The sequence below is a fragment of the Hydractinia symbiolongicarpus genome, chromosome 8 (assembly GCF_029227915.1).
Source record: "Hydractinia symbiolongicarpus strain clone_291-10 chromosome 8, HSymV2.1, whole genome shotgun sequence".
In the NCBI taxonomy this organism is placed as follows: Eukaryota; Metazoa; Cnidaria; class Hydrozoa; order Anthoathecata; family Hydractiniidae; genus Hydractinia; species Hydractinia symbiolongicarpus.
The window spans coordinates 6,645,378-6,670,229 of record NC_079882.1 but is presented as its reverse complement, the minus strand read 5'-3'; the positions used below and the strand labels follow the sequence as shown (position 1 = coordinate 6,670,229).

General features: G+C 33.0%; 3 protein-coding genes across 3 annotated transcripts; 1 reads left to right on the top strand and 2 right to left on the bottom strand.

The window, feature by feature from the left end:
• Nucleotides 1–530: 530 nt before the first annotated feature.
• Nucleotides 531–4,593, bottom strand: LOC130655789 (G1/S-specific cyclin-D2-like). The gene is made up of 5 exons (XM_057458588.1): nt 4,212–4,593; nt 3,605–3,820; nt 2,637–2,799; nt 1,545–1,696; nt 531–1,383 (listed from the first exon to the last, which is right to left on the bottom strand). The coding sequence occupies exons 1-5, from the start codon at nt 4,413–4,415 to the stop codon at nt 1,231–1,233; spliced, it is 888 nt and encodes a 295-aa protein (XP_057314571.1). The 5' UTR covers nt 4,416–4,593; the 3' UTR covers nt 531–1,230.
• A 1,255-nt stretch (nt 4,594–5,848) lies between these two features.
• LOC130654881 (transcription factor E2F8-like) lies at nt 5,849–11,937 on the bottom strand. The gene is made up of 12 exons (XM_057457531.1): nt 11,468–11,937; nt 11,305–11,378; nt 10,638–10,768; nt 10,146–10,220; nt 9,776–9,845; nt 9,442–9,557; nt 9,277–9,352; nt 9,035–9,178; nt 8,773–8,853; nt 8,467–8,691; nt 7,785–7,876; nt 5,849–7,470 (listed from the first exon to the last, which is right to left on the bottom strand). Exons 1-12 carry the CDS (start codon nt 11,929–11,931, stop codon nt 6,556–6,558), a joined length of 2,463 nt encoding a protein of 820 aa, XP_057313514.1. The 5' UTR covers nt 11,932–11,937; the 3' UTR covers nt 5,849–6,555.
• A 6,739-nt stretch (nt 11,938–18,676) lies between these two features.
• Nucleotides 18,677–24,461, top strand: LOC130656050 (transmembrane protein 138-like). The gene is made up of 4 exons (XM_057458885.1): nt 18,677–18,933; nt 21,895–22,066; nt 22,455–22,530; nt 23,981–24,461. The coding sequence occupies exons 1-4, from the start codon at nt 18,809–18,811 to the stop codon at nt 24,088–24,090; spliced, it is 483 nt and encodes a 160-aa protein (XP_057314868.1). The 5' UTR covers nt 18,677–18,808; the 3' UTR covers nt 24,091–24,461.
• Nucleotides 24,462–24,852: the final 391 nt, after the last annotated feature.

Here is a 24,852-nt window from a genome sequence, read left to right as displayed (position 1 = left end):
AAACTGATGAGATAGATTCAACAAGAAACGAAAATAAAAACCAGGAAACATATCAGAGTCTAAATAAGTGATTACGATTCTAAAAATTTACTTTACTTCTGTTACCATTGTGGTTGGAAGTAGACCAGAGTGGGTTGTCCTGACCAAATTTTCAGGGCACAGAAATAAATTTTTCCCAGATTTACACGAAATTCTAGGTAACATTCAATAAATTGCTGTATTGGTTTCAAATTTTGAGTGTAGAAAGAATCGTAATATAGTTATTTATATATCATTTAATGGTTTGCTGGAAGTCGAGTACTAGGTTTCTGACAAATTGGGTACCCTACGTGTATAGTCTATGCTAGTGCAGGGTCAGCTATAAATAAATAAAAAATTAAATAAAAAAAACTTGATCATGAAAACTTACAGTTCCTGTTCTTTAATAAGACAAGTGGAAGAAAATAGATTTTTTTAGAGTTCTCTCGATCTTCTGGTAAAAAAATTGGGACAGTAAGGCAATGGCTAACAAGAAAAACAACACCAAAATATCATGTTTTTAGTCTATTTTTAGTAGTATCATCCTTGGTCACAACAATATATTGCATAAAATCTCAAGTCGAGTATAGAACGTAAAAATAACAAGATTTCAGTAAAATGCTTGGTCTCACACACTCAGGTTTTTTTTTATAGAAGAAATGAACCAGCAAAACTTCTTTTCTTTTTATTATTAAAATAAAAAAAAATTATCAGGAAAAAATATAATGGTGGGTAATTGACTAAAAATTTTGGCACAATTTTCAATTTTTCACAAATGTTGATAAACTTTGACTAAGAATATTTAAAGTTAAACTAAACTAAAAGCTACTTGTCTAGAATTTTTTATCAAAGGACAGCTTTCTCTCTCTGCAGAGGATGACAAATAAATATATGATACAACACCTTTTAAACGTTTTAATAAATAAACTGAATGTTTTTGTTAAAAAAGCCCTATGCAAAAATATGCCAATAAAAGTAAAAATGGAACATTCTAGTAGAAATTTTACCCTGAAAAAAGCTGAAAAATGAAAATGAACATTGGTAACCTTGCTTTTTCAGGCAGCTTGCTCTGCATATAAACCAATGCTGTAGAGCTTTGTAACTTTCAATGCCAACCATTATGTCGTTGGCTGACCAACATTCAATCGACGCATTCAGGTTACACCTTTCAACTGCTTTCAGTTGACAAACCAACCATCTCAAAACCACGACTTAAAAATGAACATCTTGTATATCTGTTGGTGTGAGTGGTTGTTGTTGCTGTTGTTGTTTTAAGCTAAGTTTATTTTGTTCAGAGTTTAGATTGTTCTCTAGGCTAACTCGTATCACTTCCTCCATTCTTTGCTGGCATTCAATTAGACAGTCCTGGAATAAAAAAAAGATGTAAATTTAGTTGACATCACTACAATTAAAAAATGGACAAAAACGTTCAAGACCACTTAACCACACAAGTGCAGGCATAGCAGCCTAACCACATAATGGCATTCTAAGCTCTGACCTTTTTGTTCAAAATAGCATGTTCTTACCTCGTCAACCCCTGTTATTTCGGTTATCATTTGTATAAGTTCATATTTTGATGGGCATAGCGAACCAAATTGAAAGCGCAGCCCATGAAAGGTTGCACATATAGCAGCAGCAGCTATCATGGAAGGAGGGTTCAAGTTTGAAAATAAAAAATCTAAAAAATAAACAAAAGAAATTGAAAGGAGAATAAATAGAAAGTGGAAATTCTTACAAATACAGATGTTGTACAAAAAATGTATGAAAATAAAAAATTTTCAGGCAAAAAGATAATAAATGGTCTTAAATCTATTTTTATTATTTTTATTAAACAAAATAAATTATTTGCTAAGGCTCTGCTTAATGTTTAGTTCTCAGGCAAATATTAACAGTTTGGTTGACCAACAAAATTTAAAATTGAATAACATCAAAGATAAAAATTAAAAAAAGAAAGCAAAAAAAGAAAGCAAAAAAGGCTACAAAAAATAATTAAAATTGTTATATGCACAATAAATATTAAAAAATCTTAATTGGACTGTTCCTTATATTTAACAACTAAAACTCAAGTGAATCCACCCATTAAAAGAGACTTCTATTTAACAACTAAAACTCAAGTGAATTCCACACATTAAAAGACATTACCATAATTAGTACCAATTTTATTAGTAAGCCAATACAAAACAATCCTGTTGTTCCAAAAATTAAAAAAAAGAAGGGAACATTGTACTTTTTCTCACTTTTAATATTGTCTTTTCTTGTAATTAAGGTGGGCTACATAATTCATAATCTAAATTTCTCTAGTGTCAGTTCTTTAAAAAGACGAATATTTTTATCATTGTTGAATTTTTTTACAACTCATTAAAAGGACCAAAGTACAGAGGTTATTTGACCATGGACGATTAGAAATCCACTTACTTACGTCAGAAATAAACATAACTTCAATTAAATATTATTAAATGCAATATCTTATTTACCCAGTTAACTTGAGAGAATTAACTGTTACCACAGCAACGAGGAGAATGTATGACATTTTTAAAAACAGGTATCGCCGACCGGACATGTACTAAGTTTTTTCTGAAAGACAGATCAAAAAAACAATTTAATAAAAAAGTTCTTACCTGTACAACAAAGAGCTATATAAGTATGCGTGTGTTTCCTGATATAATCCGCGTCAACACACTCAGGAAGTTTTATACGCGATAACAAATATTCGAGAAAATCGTTTGGTACTATTGCCGCGATATCCCAACGCAATTTATTTAGAACCAAGACTTCCCAATTCTAAAAACAAAATAATAAAACATCGGTCTAGACATGCCCCGTGCTAAAAAAGAAAAAAAAATCTTGCGTGAAAGATTATTATGCGGGTTAGCTAATACAGCCGATGTTAATTCATTTTATGTCGTTGTGGAATTATAAGAGAAAATTCTTTTATTATTATGATCCTGTTTTAAAGTATTCTTGTCGGAAAACCAGTGGAATGGTTAAAACATGTCGGTTTCTTGATAGGCTCGTTAAAGAAGCGAAGTGATGAGTAACAATTATTTCTGTTTGGCACTCAACTTAAATTACTCGGTAAACAAAAACCGCAAGTTTTAAAACGAAAGCCAAAAACGACACTAAAAAGTGTCTTCTTTTTTTCTAGCAGTTCTTCTTACCACCTACATTTTTTTCCTATATAGATCTAAACTATATGCACCGGAAATTAAAAAAAAAATAAAAAACCGAGGCGCCAGTTGTGTCGGCATGATGTGTTTTGCTTATTGTTTTCAGATATGAACGTCTTTGAGTTTATAATTGCAACGAAACGCGAATGTAAACAAATCATTTTTGAACACAAGTGAAGATAAATATTTTCAATGCAACAATATAACCTGACGCAAATCTCATGGGTATGAATATGCCTTCTGCAAAATACAGGTCCTTTCTGCAGCATTTTTGCTTTTTTTTACTCACAGTGGGTGTGTGGTCACATAACTACAGGTCCTTAAAAAATGAAGGCCGCTTACGGCATGAGGAAGGTAAAAGTCAGAAAAAACAACCAGTGATATTTTTCAAGAAAACAAATCCACAGGCACCAACTCACCAGTAATTCTTCTAAACCGACGGAATTGTCTGTATAAATAACTAATTTTTCAGCCGTTAGGGGTATTGTTTCTTTTAATTTTGAAGATAAAAACATGCATGAAGTTCCTAATAATTGTAATTGGGTTTTTCGAATACTGACAACAGAGAGGAAACGATCTAGTAGGTTTACAGCCAACGGGAACACATCGTCCTCACATCTCTGCTCTTCACATACCTAAAGGAAAAACATACAATATTAAAACACTTATAACATATTTCAAATTAAGCAATGGGAATTCATATTTGATGCAGTCTTCTCATGAAGTAATAAAAACTTGTATATTTTGTTTTCTGCAACAATTGAAATTCCACCGTATTCCCACGTTGAATATTAAAATTACTGTGAAGTACCAAATGAGTTGATGCGTGAAGAATACAATTATGGATATAAATTGGTTGTTAAAATGGTAAAAGAGAAAGCTAAGAGAAAATAAGTCAAAATTTATACCTTGGTAATAATAAGAGCTAGCTATGGACTTCCTAGTTATCAATATTAAAATGCCTTTTTCGAAAATATATGAAAACATAATTATTAACTTTCAATATAGCATTAAAATAATAAATACCTCGAACATCCATGTAACAACTAGCTTTCTCATGTGTGGTTTTATTTCCTTTTGTACAATTTTAAAATAGTCACAACGAGGAATATAGTGATCCTCCAGTTTTAGAAGTCTTTCTAGCACTCTGTTGTCATTTAATAAGTTCGAATCCAAGTAACTTCTTTGAACGCTTGTTGGTGTACATCCTTCGTTGCATAATAATTCCATTACTTGTGTTTATAATGGCTCTATAACGTAAATACAGAAACCCTTCAGTAGTCAGCTAGGCTTTATATAGAGCACACACTCTTGCCTGCTTCTTTCTACTTCTTCAGCCTTGTTAAGGCTTGAACGGGTCTGCTGAACTGAATTTCAACCACGTTTCTTTCGAACAACAAGATATAAAATTTAGTTCTTTTTCTAGCTCGATATTCTAAAACGTCAATAGATTGGGTCCAGGGGGTAAATATAAAATGAGAAATATTAAAATAACTTTATCTGCAAGTAAATTAAATGTATAAGACTATATTGTCTGAATATAAAAATAACATATACTTTTTGCAAGAAACTTTCGATGTCTAGTTACAAGTATATCCAGAACTGATTATGTTTTACGTTTGAACACATGCAACTAAAACACCGCATTTATGAATGATTATACCACCTCTTTTTCTTATGACTATGATTATACTAACAAAAAAATAACACTCCACCGTTGATACTTTTTTAACGGGTACGCTACAAATAATTACCAGTTAAGTATCTGACCCGAAAACAAAAATTTTATTGTACCAGTGCTCACTTGCTGGCGGCTTGGTAATTACCGTTTGTCAAATAAGCGTTGCTATAAAAATCCATTTTTAAAATGCTTAATTAGTAATTTGAAAGAAGGACCTGTTAACAGGAAAAACAAAGAAAAATGTCTCTATATATACATACACAAATATAGTTCACACAAGAACGAAGTAACGTGTCATAACAGATCTATTAAGATTTTTTTACTATTTTTATCAAGCAGATCACCAACAGGTCGTTACTTCCTAGCAGCATGATTCACCGTAAAAGGTAACCCTCCAAAAGTTTCTACTCAACGATGCACATGTATGATAAAAAAATTCCGGAGGAGAACAAAATGTCAACTTTGCGCGGTATAAGAACTCTCGAAAGTAACTGGGCAAGGGGATAAATGAGCATTACAAATAAACTTCAAAGAAACCGTATTTTCAATCAGGCCAACATTTATTCAAATGTAGATCTGAGCAATTTAAAGCTAATTCAATGTAACACCTGCACAACTCATTCAAATTCGCATTTTAAATGTGTATGTATAAAGAGAGCTTTGTTGTCTCGCGTGGACACGTGTTATGAGACAACTAGGCCTTTATCCGGAATACAAAATGTCGTAATAGCGTAAGAATAGATTATGTTTCTTCGTTGGTGAGTTCACCCTCTTTCCCAGGCAAGAGATAACTTCAAATTAGGAACGAGTCGAGTGGATTTGTTATGATGTGTTTATGTTGGTAAGATTTTGAAAAGAATTCTTTTAATGGCCTTATTATTCTTTGAAGCTTTAAAATATTTGATGCGTCAACTATTTTTTAAAGAAAGCATTACGGAGGTCGATGGACTGCAAACAAAAATGGTAGAAAAAACACACCGACTTTCGTTGTCTAAAATTTATAAAATCCTTCGCATTGAATAGTTACATTACAATTGAAATAATAATAAACATTGAATTATTTCGAGAAAAATTGATTATCCTATCATATACACATGCTAAAAAACTAAGTTGTCGTTAAATTTGAGGTGTTAGAAATACGTAACAAATGTTATCACGAATTCAAAAAGAAAAAACGTTTTTTTAATAAATCTCTTGTTAAAAGCTTTTAGCACCAAGCTAAGTAGCAACACACAGATACGTTGTTACAAGACTCGACATTTTTAAGGTGGCATAGCAACAAGTTCAGTCTACAGAAAATGAGTCATTTCTTTTGAGCATTCTAAACCACTGCTTACTAATTTGGTAGTTGTTATGACAGAGAAAATTAGAAAGCAAAGACACTAAACCAAAAGGTTGTAAGAGTTTAGTATTTTTGGGGAAAAAGTGGGTGGGCCTTCCTGCCCCCAATGACTACGCCCTTGGTTAGTGCATAAATCAAAAAAAAAAGTCTAAAATCGTAAAACGTTTGGCTAAAACAGCACGAACGAATAAAAAGTCGTTTAATTCTAACAAATAACATTTTCACTAAAAGTAAAAAAGGTATCATTGGGTAGGGAATAAAATCACACCCTTGTAGATTTAAAACCAATTTTAAACCTAAACTTGCCTACCGTCATAAAATTTAAAAAAGGCCTATTTCCGTGAAGACTATACGTTTTCTTGTTGTAACGACATCAGTTTTCTCGTCACTGCGTTAAGTGACGGATATGGCTCAGTTGACGGAGTTTCTGGCGTCATCTTTGGAAATATGATTGGGTTGGCTGGTGGCTTACCGGCAATACCACGAATAAAAACATGAGGCGGAGTCACAAATTCCGTGTAGTTTTCGCTCATTTGAGTTGTTGGAAGGGTAGCATCTGAAATATTTTTGCGTAAAACGGTTTTCGGTGAAATTAAAACTGACGGAGAAGGCATTGTGACAACCGGTGCTCTCATCATAATAGGTGTCACAGGACTAGCAGACGAAGATTTCATTGTTGGCGGCTGTTGGTTCACAACTAGAGGGACGTTAAAGGTCCGCAGAATAGATCCTTCCCGATTTTCAGAATACGGCTGACATTGCACTGGGATAATTTGGTACAATCCATTTTTCGTCATCGAAATAGGCCTACCAACTGGGGAAATTAACATAGGAGAAATACTTTGACTTTCAGTGGTGACATTGCCAGATTTCTTTAAATGAGCGGGTATGGTCAAATACGCTGGCTGCTGCCATTTACCATTTTCCCGAAGCTTTAATTGACTTGCTGTGGCCGGCCCTATATGGGATTTCGAAGCCTCGGAAGATGTAGGTAGCTCAGCATACGACAACAACGGCTTTAGAGCTGCATAATACAACGGTCCTGTGTTAACAACACCTTGTGCAACCGGGCTGACATGTTTGTTCACGGCTGCAGATGGTGGTTGAGTCGCAGGTTCGCCTGGTTTTGTAGTAGTGATAATGTGATCCACTAACTTAGCTTTCTTCTGTGCAGGAGCATCATTGTCCGCCTCGAAGTCGGTTGATAAACTGCGGCGAAGCGAGCGAGGTTTGTTATCAATGTTTAGCAGGTCGACCAGACGTAAATATCAGTTAAGGAAAAAAGAAGACAGAACACAATAATCGCATATCATACAAATAAATGAACAATTTTTAACTATACCATACAGTAATGAATCTATTAGGTGAAATTATAGGAAAAATGGTTTCGATAAAATATACTTTGAAACTACTTGGTTCTTGGGCGTGTGACCTGGTCAATTACTGTATATGTTACGGTAAATATAGAATTTCCACCATAGAGGTAGATCCCACGTTACCGTTATAAACCCCGAAAAAAACTCCCAACAGTACATGCATTGCTTCAATTGTATTATTAACGTTTGAAAAGGATATGATTAGCTGGCAATTTATCTGGAAACTCCTCTTGTAAGCATCGTAATTTTTCTTTAAATAAACTCTCATTGGGGCTGTCTTGCTTTTCTTTATCTAAACAAATGAACGGAATAAGTATAACAAATAAACTTTTACCTGACTTAAGCTGTCTCTAAAGAAAGTTTCCTGACGGATTCTTCTGACTAGTACCCCGTCCCCTATATTAATGCTATCGCATAATGAAACTATCATGTCACACAGAGGTATCTTAAAGTGGAGTTCCACGAAGCGAATTGGACAGCGAAATGAATCCGAGCATGCACAGTTTCGTGTATTTAAATTTTACTTAAAAAAAATGTTTTGCCGAAGAAGAAACAATTCTTATGGAGTGAAGCGGAGTGTTTCACTTAACGCTTTTAACTAATTAGAACGCATCATCAGTGTTTATTCTTGGAAAACCCTGACAGGATAAATAACTCTTTAGTTTTGAATTCTAAAAAGTGTTTTCTTAGATATTTGAAAGCAAAATACCACCGAATTTGCCATTCACTATTTGCTTCGTGTTAATCCTACGTAAAGTCTAGACGTAAAAAAATGCTTATTAAAAACCGACGTGGTACCGAAGTTCCCGACCATATCTCGCCGCCGTAAAGGCACAAACGTTAACATTAGGCACATAATAACAAAGAAAAAGAAAAAAATACCTTCTTTGCAACCAGCAGTTGCAACAGGGGAAGCAGATCCACAACTCCATTTCTCCACATCAAATCCATCAATATTTTGTTCTTTACCCTCGTTTTTGACCATTGTAGCAGAGAAGGTTCGTGGAAACTTTAATTTTCCTGTACTTTGGAGTTGAGTGCCAGGGGAAGTCAACTGATGGGCTGACGCTGAACGGCAATGAAACTTACGTTGATTGACACCAGTTTCTAAAGCAGCCACACGTGTTAAACATAGTAGACGTGTACTTAACGCAACAGAACCACACAACATTAAAGAGAAAAGCATACCGAGTTGTTTTCTTGGCAACTGAGATAGCAGCGAATGTCGCGTCATTGAAAATTCTTGAGCTTCGAAAGCTTTATTTGTATCTGCAAAAAGTGAAAGTGAATATTTAGACGGCTACTTGGTTATTTATTTCTCACCAGGCGTGCAATTAAAACAGAACTTCACGAAAATCGTACTCTTTGTGAAAACAAGTGGGTATACCAGAGAAGGTTAAGAAAAATCCTGCGGTTATGCTTCTTAGAAAGAGAAGTTCAAAACACACACCTTCGCCAGAATTAATGGAATTCAAATCAACGCCGACCCATTTGTAAGCAGCTTTTTTAGTTGCATCTTCATACGATACGCATTTCTCCAAAAAATTGATACTTGTCAAAATATTCGCGATGTCATACAGTCGACGGACTTTCGCTGCGTAGATAAAATATACCAGAAATAAGTCAGGAATCGTTACGATTTAAAAAAGTTAAGTTTTAGCTATAAGAAAGTCCAATGTTCATAACACATACTTTTATACTTAGCAGGTCCTTCATCTGGTTCGGTGATTAACAGCTTTGCAGCCCTGTCTAACGTAACAATTCGTTCCTAAAAATATTAATAACAAAATTTTGCAATAGATGAGATTATTTCACAACGACAAAACATGAACAAAAATATTTCATCTGGACACTAACCTGAGCGACCATGAAAAGCATAATGAACTTCTGGCATAATATTCCTAGTGACCGATTGTTTTCTCGTCTATTTAGGTCGTATGAAATGATGTCATCCATTATTAGATTCGTGGCATCTAAACAGTATAAAGTAATAAAACAAGTGCTGTTGGGCAAAAATGAATCAAGATGAATGCTAACAAAAGTGGGCATGAATAAACTTCACCATATCAGCTGCCACTGAATTGTCATTAATTTTATCAGGATAAAAAAACTTATTTATGATTAGTGATAAAGCTCAAATGAGACTAAAATGAACTAAACAACAGCTAAATATATACATTTCATAAATTACCATTTATAGGTTCTGCTGCTTCTTGACCTTCTTTGAGATGGGTATATTTTTCTTCAACTTTTGCGTTTGACTAAGCATAAAAAATACTTACAATAACAAAAACGCATTGTTGCATGTGTTTAGTACAATCCTGTTAAACTAAAACTTAGTTGTCAATAGTGAATATTCAGGTTGTCACCATCTTCATAAAAAAGTAGGTTGAAAAGTATATATTTATCCAAGGAGGTTTAACTCAACTTATTGTAATAACAACTAGGACTTTAGGTTGCTTAACATCACACTGAAGTTGTTACAAAGAATTTTCCCGCAGATGTTGGTTTAATCCTACCCACCACATCAAAAAGTAGAGGAAAAAATACAAAATACTTACTTTTAGACCAAGGATATGATGGTAACGTTTAAGAATGTAACAAAAATTAGGACCATAAACACGAAGAGCTAAAGCCTAAAAAAATAACAAAAAGGATGTTTTAGGCAGTAAAATAAAGATTATAGAGATTTTAATTTATTCTTATTTTTTGTATTTGTTCATTGCAACCACTTTTATAAGAAGTTCTGAGTCTTGGATATATAAACAATCCTCGCATAAAGTGTTTTTAAAGTGTTACTTATAGCATTGGTAATTTCTAATTGGGGCCTAATGGTTGAAATTAAGAAGTTCTAGTCACAACCACAATTTCTTTCAAAAAACAATGAACATGAAATAGGAAACAAAGTGGTTGTTAGTTAGCACCACAAGATTTTTTTTATATAGGAGTGTTCTCACATATTTTTAAAATGTACATACTTATTGTATAATATATAGTGAACAAGTAGAGGAAACAAAAGGCAAAAAACCCTTGGTAAAACAGCAAAATTTTACCTTCAATTTTGTCAAGGTAGATTCAAGTCTACTTTTACCAAACCAAAGGTATTTGTTTTTGGCTTGCCTGACCATCATTTCCATGCTTTCAAGAACATTAACAATATCATAAACTCTTCTACGACCAATACCTACACAAGTGATTTATAAACAAATGTAAATATTATAACTTATTAAAATATCGCACTGAGTGTAGCAGCTATTTTTTTTAAACTCCGCTTTCCACTATACTTTTCAATTTTCTCTTGTAAAAAGTGCCTTTGCAGTCCTAAAATTAAGTTTACGTTTCTGCAGAAAGTTTTTAAGACTTTTGAAGGTATTAACTACTCTTCAACACAAAATAAAAAATATCAAGCTATGCGAAGAGAACAACTTGAAATTAAGGAATCTAATTTTACAAACATGAGGCCTTAATTAATAATTTTATTTTCAACATCTCAAGACAAAATTTTTTAACTGTTTTTTTCGTTATCTTGAATCACAAAATGCTTTAGTTTTATGTTTGCATCACATATGCACATTAGCACATTTTCGTTAGAGAGCAGTTTAAGAACATTCGTAAAAGCCGTAAAGTGAGTGAAGTCTGCTTGTGATACTGCACTGAGCAGTATGCTTTGGAAAGTTGTCATGCTCTAGAAAATCTACTAAACATCAAAAAAGGACTTACTAAGTGCTTTTACCACATCATCTAATAATATTGTTGTTCCATTTGGGGAATACTCAGGGTAAATCATCATGAACCTTTAAAGAAAAAGTTTCCTTTTTTTTATAAAAAGAACTCTACGGAAAAATTTAAACCATTACTTAAATAATGTAACATTATTTTTTACTTTTTGCATAATAATCCCAAACTCTTTTCTTTTCGTCCCATCAACTCGCCTTTCTTTAATTTCACTTGTGGAGCTATATTGTCTAACATTTTTTTCATATTTTCACTATCGTCATGACATTTCTCTTCCTTTATAGTTGATTGTGCTGGTGCTAATACACTGGCAGCACTTACTAACATCTTTAAGTTTGATGTTGGAGTCATAGGATCTGGTAGTGTTTTAAGTTTTGTTGGCGTCTTCATTCCATTATTACTATATTTGCTCGGAAGTCTATTTTCTTTGTCACACAATTTATCACAACACCCTTGTTCACATTTAATACACTTATTATCTCTTACCACTGGCTTATATTTTATACCTTTGTTTATATTATTAACATTATCACAAAGTACTTTTTGGTCTATATTTTCTGTATACATATTATTTTCGACTACACCTACAAGTATTTTCATTTGATTATTCATGGTACCTAAAAAGAACAATAAAACTTAAAAGTCTTCTGAAAACAGGTATATATATATATATATACAAATCATAAAACAACAAGATTGTCAAGTGAAATACTTAGCATGTACATATAGTTTGATAACAACCAAAACCCTCCTCTTTAATTTGGGGCTAAGGGGTAAAGAAATTGATACAGAACCTACAAATCAAAAACCTTCATTTTCAAATTTTGCTGGAATTACTTTCCAGCTTTTGCAGGCTAAAATTTGTATTGTTTTCCAGCCAAGTCATTGCAAAATAATTTGAATTAAATTGCTTCATTAGATGAAAGGTTGTTGGAATTTGCAATAAATAAAAAACTTAGGGACCTTTTTAAAAAGTGCCAAGATAAAACTGCCACTTTGTAAATGTCACAAACAGATAAAGCAGGGATGATGTCAGTAAACAAACGTCAGAGTATAGAATTGTTTTAAGATTGAAACATTGATCAAGAAAATGTATAGGATTATGTACTTTTGTTTTTTTGGTTACAGAGATATTGGTGTAATGTTTTTCGATCATCGAAGTCATCAACCTGTCTGTTTCCAAAAGGGTGGGTTCCTCTAGCTTTAAGAAATAAGTGAAAAATAACTGATCTCACCACCCTTTCCTAGATATAACTGCCTCAAAGTTATAACTGCAATGTAATGGCATCTTATTTAATGCACTGACAACATGCTGTAATGTCCGTAAAAGTCAACAAATAAGACATCTTTTTCTGCTACATTAAAAGGAAAATGAACACAACAAAAAAATATAGGCTGTTTCAGGAATTTTGATGATATCAGCAGTGCATATTCAATACAAACACAACAAACTATTTTGTTTAATTAAACAAAAGCCATTCAATATGCTTTCTTTCAAATAACAAACTTCATGCACAAGATCAACTGCTAAAAGTAAACTAAATCGACAGTTTCAAGGGGTTTAAAATAAGACATTAATAAGCTCCATAGGACTGTTTTGATATATTTAGAATACAGCGTCCTTTAAGCTCTATTCGATCATGTTTTGTGGTTTAAGAACAAAATACGGCGTTAAATTTCATATGAACACATTTATAATATTAGAACAAAACACAGAGTTATAAATGAAAAATTAATGCGATGGGGAGGCAATGTATTATAATTTGTTTTTCAAGTTTTAGAAAGAAATGATTCAAAAAATTGTTAGATGGATATGTAACACCAGTTTAAAAGTTAGAAAAGTTCATACAAGCTAAGAAAGAGGCTAAGTATTAATAGCATTGGAGATAAGAAGATTGGGTTGGTTGGGACATTAGGAAAGAATGGGGGAGGATAATTGGGTTGGAAAGTGTACACTTAATTGTTCTTTTTTTAAATAATGCAAATTAAGGGGTTCAAAAAAGAACCTTTTTTTAAATGGCCAGACAGATCACATGTCCTCAGAGTATTTTACAATTTCATATCTAAACTTACGCTAGTGTGAACTGCATTTTTCACTCGCAACAAATATATTCTTTGCATTCTATTTATTCGAGCAACTACAAAAAAGGACTGTGAACTTTACACAAAATTTTGAGACTGTTACCATGTTGTAATATGCTTAAATCAGAAAAATGTTGTATTTCCTTTCCTCCACTAAATAGATTTTGAGGAAGTAGTTTTTGAATTTAATGGATAACTTTGGGAAACTCGCTACAGCAATTTATGCATTCACACATTTTATAACAACATATAGTATTTAAGGCCTTGTTTGCAATGTAGTATTTTGATTTTATTGTAATATTTAGTTTTAAAATAAAAGTTTTCAGGTTACCTTCAAAATTTAAAACCAAAACAGGAAAGCAAGTAAAATGTTAATTAATGTTTTCCTCCAAGATTTTATTTAACAATAAGTGCTTATAAACTGTTTTTTTATAAAGTTGATGTGGACACAATTTCAAAAGCTGTATACTCAGATTTTTTAAGCCTTATCCCAGGGTTTTTCTATAACTTCTAATTACCTCCCAAAGTTTACTTAAACTTGTAGGCTAAGTTTTAATCTATACGGTGTTGACTAATATAAAAAATATATAAATTTGCACCATCAGCAGTTGGCCAACGATAATAACAGCCCTTCTATGCGTTTTTTTATTGTTATTACAGCTCTAAAGGTGCATATTTTATGCCTCGAAGTGTACACATACAAATATTATTCCTTTATCGCATTTTCATAAAATATGTTCATCTGTGCACCCTATAATAGCTGCAAGACGCTTAAAAGCCAGTTAAAAATCTTAAAATCTGACTATACATTGTCAGCAGATGTAATTTGACACTATTTAGAGCTTTCTTGGTGCATTGCAGCAATTATATTTTTGAATTTTTGCTAATATCGTCAATTAGCCATGTGAGCAAGAGTGAAAATGAAGCTGCCATCTTTGTTAGTTAGTTAATAATGGGTGTTACATGCCAAGAAACTTATAAGGTTAGAAGCTCAAAAGTTGCAGGGGTAAGGCATCCCACCTCCAGCCTTTAAACTGGGTCACTCAGACTGTAACTTGAATAGGTTAACACTGTAGGCGGGTGGCTAGAAAAGTACAAACTTAAAGTTTACCTTTTACATCCAAATAAGTTAACCTCAAAATGCCCATGACATATTATTACACATTCTTTTCTATTGTAAGACAGGCTTAATATTTCTTGAAAAATCATCCATTTAAGCCTAATATGTTTAAGTTTTTAAGCATTTCCAGTCTTGTGTTTCTTATGCTATGTATATGTTAATCTGCTTTTCTCTTAATTTCTATTTATGTTTACCTTTTTTCTATTTATTCTATTTTTATGATATCAATAATTATCATGTTTGATAATCTCTGATCTGTTGAAAGTAGATTTGTCCTTTTTAAATAATTTAGGTTTTTCTTATTTTGTTTCCCACCCCCCAGGCTTATTTCTGAAATGTCTGTCAAAAAAATGGTCCAGTGAAAAATTTGTTTTTTTTTAATCAGATGCAACATTCTTACTATTTTTGCTTGAAACTTGTTTCTATATTTACAAATCATGCCTAATTTTTTTTTTTACAATTGCTGTGAAGACTAAAAGATTTAGGCAACCTGTTGAGTTGTGAGGTCACTAGTGAAACAAATTTTAAGTTTCGCTGGAAATCAAATGTGCACATAAACAAGTTACAAATTTTGTAAAAGTAATAAAATGGTTTTAATGTTTAATGTATGGCTTCATCAGGAATGATGTGAAATTGAATGCGTCATTTTTTGTTTAGGCATCCCTGTGAATCCAAAGTACTAACTTGGTTAAAACTGCTATACTATAGTACAGGATTCCTTGATCAAGAGAACCACAAATACCTGGATCATGAGGTCCCTGGTTTTGTTGGTTGAGCCTAACTGTGAATTTCGTATGGAGCAACAAAACCAGAAATTTCACTGATGTTGTTGATATATACAAGAAACTTCTCTACAAGTCCACTACTAAAAAAATTGGTCATCTTGGTGACATCAAAATCACTTCGATGTTTTTCCCTTTATGTAGGAGCTCTTATTAAAGATATTGATCTTATTTACTTGTTAATGGCTTGTTTAGGTCAAAGGAAATTGTACTGGGTGTTGACATTATGACCACGACCAGCAACGTATCCAGTGGGAATTCAAACTGAGAATCCCAAAAAATGAATTTCACTTAAATTTTCAAGATAAAATTTTTCTTAAAATGATGTTTATTGCTCCTGTTATAATACTATTGCATAATTTTTAGTTACAAATACTGACAGTTACATGTTCTCAAACTGATGCGACTTGAATCTCTTCATCCTCTAGCTCTTCTTTGAAGGACTAGTTCTGGACCCACAGGGGCATCACAATTGCCCCCAGACTCCCTGCTGTTTTGTTTCGGCAGTCAGGTTTCCCCCAAAAATCACTGTATTCGTCCTTAGTAATAAAATGATATATCACTTAAAAGTTATTGTAAAAGTTAGTTATTGCTAGTAGCTATTTTGCTGTCATATAGGACTTTTTTAAGTGATGGTTTTGTTGTTTTGTTTTTAGTATTTTACTGAGTGAAAAATATGGAAAATAACATGGGAGTCCTTTATCGAGTGTGACAAAGAAAAATTGTGAGGGCTTGAACTGTTCTGCCCGGATAATAAAAGCTGCCCTGATTATGTACAGCAGCTTGCCCTGGTTAGGAATAGGGCAGAAAATACATAATCAGGGCAACATAATCAGGACAGGCCGGTTTATTATGTACGACAGTTTAAAAATATTATTTAGCACTATAAAAGATACATAATCAGGGCAGGCTGGTTTGATACAACAGTCTAATATTATTTGAGACTTATAGAATGAACATAGCGGGGCAGGCCGACTTATGTTTTTTACATTATTTCTCTAATAGAACAAACATAATCAGGGCCAACCGCTATTATATACACTACACTTCTGATGAGCAAATAGCCATGGTGGCAAAGTTGTTGTTGTTCTTAAATGAAACGAAATTTCGAGGCAACTACTAAATTTTGGGATTCACAAGTTTAATAACTTTTCACCCAACTTAATTCCCGCAGAATAAATTCCGTAAACAATCAAATAAACACCAGGGGCGTTTATTCAAAACTTGGCGTTTTAGGGGGGGGGGGGGGGGGGCATTTATTACAAAAACAAAAATTGATAAAATGTACACTTTGTTGTTTGTACATTAATACAATTTGAATGTCTTCTTCATTACTACTTCTGCCATCAAGATCGATCAAATTTCTTTCCTTTGCCGCATCTGCTTCGTTCGAATGAGAATTTTACGAGCCTTAACGATTACTCTTGTAAAAATTCCTAATGTTAAAGCCGAAAACAAAATTTTACACTGTTAACTAGTCCTATACTGCTGTTTCCACCCTAATTTTTACATGTTTTATATATGTTTGCAAAAAGTACCGGAGATAATACCAAGCAATCCAACAATCACGAAGACTTCCAATTCATAAAAAAAGGGTTTTTAAAAGATTGCGCTTTTAGGAATATCTGTAAGTCTAATCAAAAGCCATGTTATTCTTCCTTAGCAACTAATGGGCTAAATCATACTTACTGTAAATGATCAAATAAAAGCTGGGGGTAATGGATTCTTCCATCCATTCCAAGTTTAAGCCACAACACTTAAAATAATTAATAATACTCTCCTTTTAAAGGCTAGACCACGCTTCGAGAATCCACTCAACAAGCCTTTTTATCGATGGTGCCTTTATATTTCCGACCTCAGTATATTAATACACTCCATCACTTAACCAATGATCATAGAGTTCTGTGACTTTAGCTTTAAATATATACTTAGCACATCCACCGGGTATAATGATTTGACCAACCTTCATTTTATTAAGCCTTTCCATAACGGAAAGCGATTTTCAAGAGTGTTTTAAGGCAAGAGCCCTGTATAGAGGCCGTTTTGTAGTCTTTACGTCTGTATTGTACGGATTTTTTTGTATATTGTGAAGAGAGAAGAGTATTATGATAGAGGAAGGGGTCGTTTATTCAAAATCTCCTGTCTGAAGAGAGGGGGGCGTTTAATCAAAAATCCGTCTTGGTGGGGGGCGTTTAATTAAGGTTCAATAAAATTTAGTTACTTCAAAGTATATTGAAATGTATGTTTAAATGTATGTAGTTTCTACTAAAAACTACGTCGAGATTTTTTCTTTCGCCATGCCTAGTTTTTAAGGGTGTTCTATCTTGTAAAGAATGTTTTGTTCACAAAAATTCGAAAAAAATGCCAATCACAGCCTGCCTGGCCAGCTATTTATAGTGGCGTTCATAAGCCGGTTACCACGACATAACCAGGGGAAAAAACATAACCGGGCCATGCGTACATAATCCGGCTGCCTGTTTATAAACAAGCCATTTTCGCAATCCGGCAGAACAGAACTAGCACATTGTAGCAATTTAAGTAGTTTAATTTTTTGTCTTTTTTTATGAAAAAATATTTTTTAAGCCTCTTGTGACTTGTGCCTAGATAAAAAAAATAGGTTTATGAAATAAATTCCCTGGCCTAACCCCTATTAAAATAAGGCGAATTTGTAGCTAGCTACACCGTCGCCGCAAGGAAAATGCAGTTCAATAAATTAGGGGTGGGAAGATATGGCCCATAGAAGTTTGCTTCGCTGTTAAATTGTATTAATAGCTATATAATTTATCACATACAGCGGATTTTTGTGAAGTTATAATTGTGCTACTCCCGAGTGATGACAGACAAATAGCCTGCTAGCTAATGGATAACAAGTCAACAAATTTTCTACATCAATAACAGATAAAATAATAAGATATAGTCATAATTCAAGAAAAAGACGTCCAACCAGTGCACCCAAGTTTTTGATTTTTGTGATTTCAGCCAACGCAACACCCAGATGATTAAAATTTGGCGGGTGTTTTGACTGGCATTTTGCAATCGAAACAACCAAAACATCATTGTTTTCCAACACCAATGGGATGCGCTTGACATTTGGAATTAGTGTGGTTAGCTCTCCCTTAAAAAAAGATTTATCTGTATATGAATTTTTTTACAAACAGTGTGTCCACTGTAATAACAGACGAAACTTTCTGGCCAATCACGTTGCCTTAATTTTTAAATGTATGTCCGGCGGTCAAAACAAACTGCATTTCCCGCCAGACCTGTCTGGCGCCCGCGCCAAAAATGAAATTTTGAATGTTTTTTCTTTCTATGTGCACTGTTTTACACACGTTTTAAGAATTAGGGTTAACACCTGAGAATACTTCATATTACTTTAAAAAGCTTTTTTTAGTGAAACTCGTAAGAATGTTACTGTAAAATATCTCTTTTGTTCAGGACGATTCTGTTTAACAAACAGGACAATCAGTTGTTTTGCATTAAAATGGCACCGGAGTAGTGAAGAGGGATGCATGTTTCAAGATACCGTCCAGTCGTTTATCTGCAACTATTTTTATTGTTCATCGATATATTTGTCAACGCTTTTGGAGAGTTATTTCGAAACAATGATGTTGTAATACTTGTTATATTCGTGTATGAAATTAATTTTTATTTGTTTTTTTAACAATTGACAACTCGGCGGAAAGTTTACATGTTAAAGATTTTCTGATCAATTTTTGGGTATAGACCATCGATAAAATATCCTCTTACTGTCTTTTTTGCCACAACTTATTTCTCCCTTAAACCTCCTCTGTCTTACTCCAAAATTATTTCTTAATTTAAAAAAAAAATATAGACAATCATCAGAGGGACACTGTCTGTGTTCACATCTTTAAATAAGACGGTGCCGACTCGTCGAAAGCGGTGTATATGTGAGGGCGGCAGCAGGTGTTTTTTCAAGTTTTTTTCAAGGTTTTCTGCCCAGAAAAGCGTAGACCCATCCAAAACCGTCCAAATTGCACCTGAAATACAACGCACGCAAACTCATTTTTCTCGTTTAATATTTGTCGAGATTATGGAAGGTTTTGTCGTTGTACTCTCAGTTTATTATTTGTGGTATTTTATTACAACTATTTATCGAATGATATAAAAAACAGTTCTTTTCCGAACTCTTCCACTACCACTGCTATGAGGGTGCCGATAAGCCGCATGCGCCGTAAAAAGTGCGGGCGAGTTCGGCGTTTTAAAAAAAATTCAGGTATTTGCCCAAAAAAACCCGCATAATCCCGAACAATGCACGAAAAAAAAAGATTCACCATAAATTACTCTCGAAGAATTATTTAAAAAAGTATAAAAATTAAAATGAACTAACTATATGGTAGCTAAGTTCTTAAAAGAACTGTTTTTTATGGTTTTTGATAAGATTTACTTGATAAATAACTTATATATAAACTTTATTTCCTCCTTTCTCTTCCAGCGCGTTCTTTCAACTGTCGTCTGCCATGTTTATGTTACAAGGTGTTGCATTTCGGGAATGTTCCGGGCGTGTTCGGGAAAGTGCAGGCGCTTTCGGTGGACAACCGTCAATTTAATTCGAAAAGTCCACAAGCTCGCCCTTATATATGTGGGCGTTTGCGGCTTATTGGCACCCTCTTCCACTGCTCGACATTAAAAGAATAAATTATACATGGTAATAAATGTTTAAAAAAATGTTGATTTGGGTTCCTCAGTGCAAAATTTTAATTTTTTTCAAAGCGCTGGAAATCGTCCGACAGCCTCGTGGTTTTTGTGGCGTTTCTGGCGAGTCAGCACCCTTGTCTTTAAATTTTAAAAAATAAAACAAAAAACCTTTGCATGGCAATTTATATACAGCTAGTTATCTGGTACAGATTTTTTAGCCCAAATTTCTATATTTTTCTTTGATATAGTTTATGACTCCCTTGTGTTCTTTGTGCCAGACTTACATCTTTTCAATGTTCCATAACCTCAAGGTATTGTGTTGTCATTTCAAGGACATCATAAATTTAATCGGCCAATTATACAGTATATGGCTAAGTAAGAGCCATCTTATTTAATATTATTATGCTGGAGACATGCCGTGTTAGCAAAGTCAGTATTTACATATATAGCTAATTAGCCAGTATCAGTTTGAACAATGAAAATATATCTTACTTGCTGCACAGTTGTTTCTTTTTCTTTTTTTGTTTTTTTCTTAAAGCAGAACATGTTATAAAAACTAGATAGATGGCTAATGGGAATATCAATATTTTATTTCTGCCATTTACCTAATTAGGCTATTAACATTGAAGCCTATTGCTCTTATGTTCCATAGTCACAACAATTTTTTAGCTGAAAACATTCTATCAAACCTACTTTCAATGACCTAAATATATATACACAAGGGTGCCGATAGCCACATATAAATTGTGAAAAGTGCAGTTCAGCCCAATTGCACTTTTTAATTTTTAATAAATGTTTCTAGAGAAAATCTGCCTTCTTTTTAAAAATTTAAAAAAACATACTTTTTCATTATGGCACAGCACCAATGTTGAATCTATGGGAACCTACTAGAGTGCAAAAGCAAAACATTTCTTTGTCTATCAACAAGAGCTGCATGGGTCTAACATGCTTTTTCTAGTAGTAGGAGTGTTCATTAATTAATCAAGCTTTGTATTCCAATGTTCCTGCACAAAACTTTGAAAGAAATCATAATTGCTAATTTGCTACAAATAGTACAACAGACAACTTCGTTAAAATTTGTTGAAGTAGAGTGTCCAAGAACCAGTAATTGATACAATTTTCCCAAAAAATGTATAACAGATACATAACGGATTAGCCTGAACCCCTTTCCAAAAGATAAAGTTTGGATTGTTTGATAAAAATTTCTTGTCAACGGCTCCTAAACTGTGTTTACTTTATTGTATTTTTTATGTGTGAAGTAGCTTTCAGACCCTTATATGTGGCGCTTGGGGCTTATTGATACCTTCATGAATAAATTTTTTATTTTTTGTAATGTCAGGAGATATTGTGTTTAGTTTGATTTAAGAACGCATGCACTGTGTTATGGCTCCTTTGTTTGAAAGCCCCAGTTGCATCTAAAAACGGCTATATTTCCCTCTGGATATTCCCAATGTGACCCTTTATAGCCAAAATAGTCTATTCCTACCCTAATTTGCTGATACAAAAATTTTCCGAATACTTTCTAGTCCTGCAAAGCAGATTATGAAACTTTGCTGGAACAAAGATGACTTAGTGAGCAACTAAACTAAAAAAAAAAAGATGTATATATATGTATATCTTGTGTTTCCTTTACACTTGCCAAAAACACAGAACATATATCGGTGAGCTTGGTTGGCTTGGCATAAATTGATAGGTATAAGAATTGTTAAGTGACTAGGCAAGACTTCAACAATTGCAACCCTAGTCTCATGATAATAAAATTTGTGATAATTAAAAAAACCTAAAAATTATACTGTTCAGGTAAATCATGAACTTGATGCATCTAAACAAAGCCATGGCTTAACATGTATAATGTTTAATTCTTCACTGGAAGGTCTTTTTTATAATTCACCAATGTGGAGATCAGACTGTTGTGTATCTACATTTTTACTTTAGAATTCAAGATGTGTGTTTGCTTTTGGCTCTCATCGTTCTTTTCTTGGTGTTCTTCAACACATTTGTGTTTCAAGCAGGATTGATATTTTTGTTGGTGCGAAAGTTTAAACCAACCATCATGTGTATTGTGCTGTATTTAACTTTATCAGTTGCGCTTCATGTATGGACAATGGTAAGGCATAATTATGTATAATTAACAGATGTGATATGTCAAAGAGTAACCAGGTTGTAGCCAGTAGACACAACATTATCCTTTCTACCAACACTTGTGTTTTGGAAAAAATGTTGTGCAACGGACCGTGAGGTCACATACTATTTTTATAACCGTTGTTACAACAAAAATAACCATTAATAAGGGATCAATGGCAATTGGCCTACGGTGCTCCCAGACCATAGCTGCAGTTGCAAAACCCAGACCTTGTTATAAATCAATTGATGTTACTTCAAACACATTTTTACTGCTAGTATTTCCACAGGGGAGGGGCACAGATGAACACGCTACAATACAGTTTGAACTCAACTGCTAACATGTCTTTTACTGTTGTTTTAATATTTTGTAGCATCGGAAATGGGGAGATGGAATTGAATATATATGGATTGATAGCTTTCAAGCATTGTATGCAATACAAAGAGTTGGTGAGTTTTTTTCTTATAATATGTAAATTTTTAACTTTTAACTAAAAACCAGGTATTGGGCAAAAAATCATTTTGTCCCCAATGATACTTTTTCAAGAAGCATACAGGATTGTAATTCTTCGTTTTTTTATTCTTTCTCCAATTAATTTATCTAAAATTGCATGCCTAATGAATTGCCAGAGGTTTTTATCAGGCAAAGCAAAAATAGAAAAAATTGTTCCCTTTTTATGTGACAGGCACATTTTTCAGGAGGTATTTTCTGGCAATATGTTAGTTGAGGAATAACATTTATTGCAAAAAATTTTACCAGAAAAAATTTTCGTCACAGAAAATTTGTTGAAAATATTAGTTATTTTTCCTGACAAATTGTATTACTTTTTGTACTGCAACGTTATTGATTAGAAGCGGAAATGATTTTTCTGTTTTTATCTGTTTCCACTCGTGTGCAAAAACGTAAAACTTTCTTAAATTTTCTCCTTCATAACTGAACTTTTTCAGAAAAAAATCGGCAAAAACTGACTATATTTTAGCTAGGTGACTAAAATTTTTTGCTGACTAAAATTTTTACCGACTTTTATATGACCGACTACAATTTTTGCCGACTTAATTTTTTCCGACTTTTTTTGCTGACCTAACTTTTTTTGCCGCTTTCTTTTCTTTCTTTTTTCTTTGCCAAACACCACTTTTTGGTGATTTTTTTGCGGACGAAAATTTTTGCCGACCACCTTTTTTGCCGTTTTTTATTCCTTGTTGCTAATTTTTATCAGTTTATGCAATTACTCTTTTTTTTTCATATTATATCAAAATTTCCAGTAAAGGGATCAGGTATAACAAAACATAACCATTTTTGTTGTTGTTTTTTTGTTCATTTTTGTCTGGAAATTGGTCAGCAAAATTTAACTAAATGCAAAAATTTAGTCGGCAAAAAGTGACTAAATTTTGTAAGTGACTAATAATTTTGCCGACTTTTTTTTCAATAAGGTATGCGTTTTTGTCCGTGTACATTAGAAAATTTATACTGATTCAAGCATTTATTATGGATTTACACAAATCCGGAGAAAATTTTTTTGGACCTTTACTGTTTTTATTATTTATCGTTTTAATGCTAAATGCGTATAAATTTGCAAACTTTACTGTAAACGCAATACGTATAAATTTCTATTTTTGGTAAATTGACTCATGAATCTTGATAAATATGCTCAAGTGTAAACGTAGTTTAGATTACCAGTTTTAAGCCTCGTTGCTCCAAATTTATAGATTTTTAACCTGGCCAGTTAGCAAGTCCCGCGAAGGATAATTCTTCAAGATTTAACCCAGCATTAATTAATCCTCTTCAGGTGTATAATGCAATCTCTAAGTGGTTACAGCTATTTTACAGCTGAAAGAAATTAAGTTGTATAATATATAGTATAACGTCGTTTTTTTCGATTTATCTTTGACTTCCGTTTAGTGTCCACCATATACTACTTTACCTACAAAAGAGCCATGGTAAAATTAGCTGATCCACGTTATTATCGCGATACTGAATGGTTACGTAAAGAGTTTGCTCGGGTTCATTAAAGGACCACACTAATCAACGAAATTCTTGGATAAAAATTTATATAAGATGTCTTTCCTACCTGTAATTTAGAAAATTGTGGTACTTACTTACGTTAATGGTAAGAGTTACACAAGAAGAGAAGAAGGTAAAAGAAGTTAAAAAGTCGTACTTTTGATACTTGGGGAACATGCAATTTTATTCTGCTTTAGCAACAATAGATATATTCTCCATAACTATATTGTATCAATATTTATGAGGCACGGCTGATGTTTTTTGTCGGCAATATTTTTAAACCATATTTATTGTATATATACATGTTTATTTGTGTTTTTTTCTTTAATATTATTATTTTTATTATTATTTTGCGAAAGATAAAGTTATTATTTTCGTATTTTTCAAGTCATTTTTTAAACATTTTCGTGAAACGTCAAGCCCCTTCTTCAACAAGTCCAAATGTCAGCAAAAGACAGTTGACTAAGCGCCTCTGTTGACTATTAATGTGGAAACTTAAAAAACGTTGGGTGTTTTAAACTAACGTAAATTTGTTCTCCAGTTTTTGTTTTGATGTGTTTCATTTGTGATGATTTGGTTAAATATTTGACTTGAATGTTTTGCGTTGTCTATCGAATATGAGTGGGTGAAATACACACGAATTGTTATTTCACAATAATGACGATGATTGACATATTATTAAAACGATGGTGTTTACATTGGGCAAATATGAAATAAAAATAGAAGAAACAAATAACCAAACAAAGAAAAAGGTTGACAATGTGTTTGAC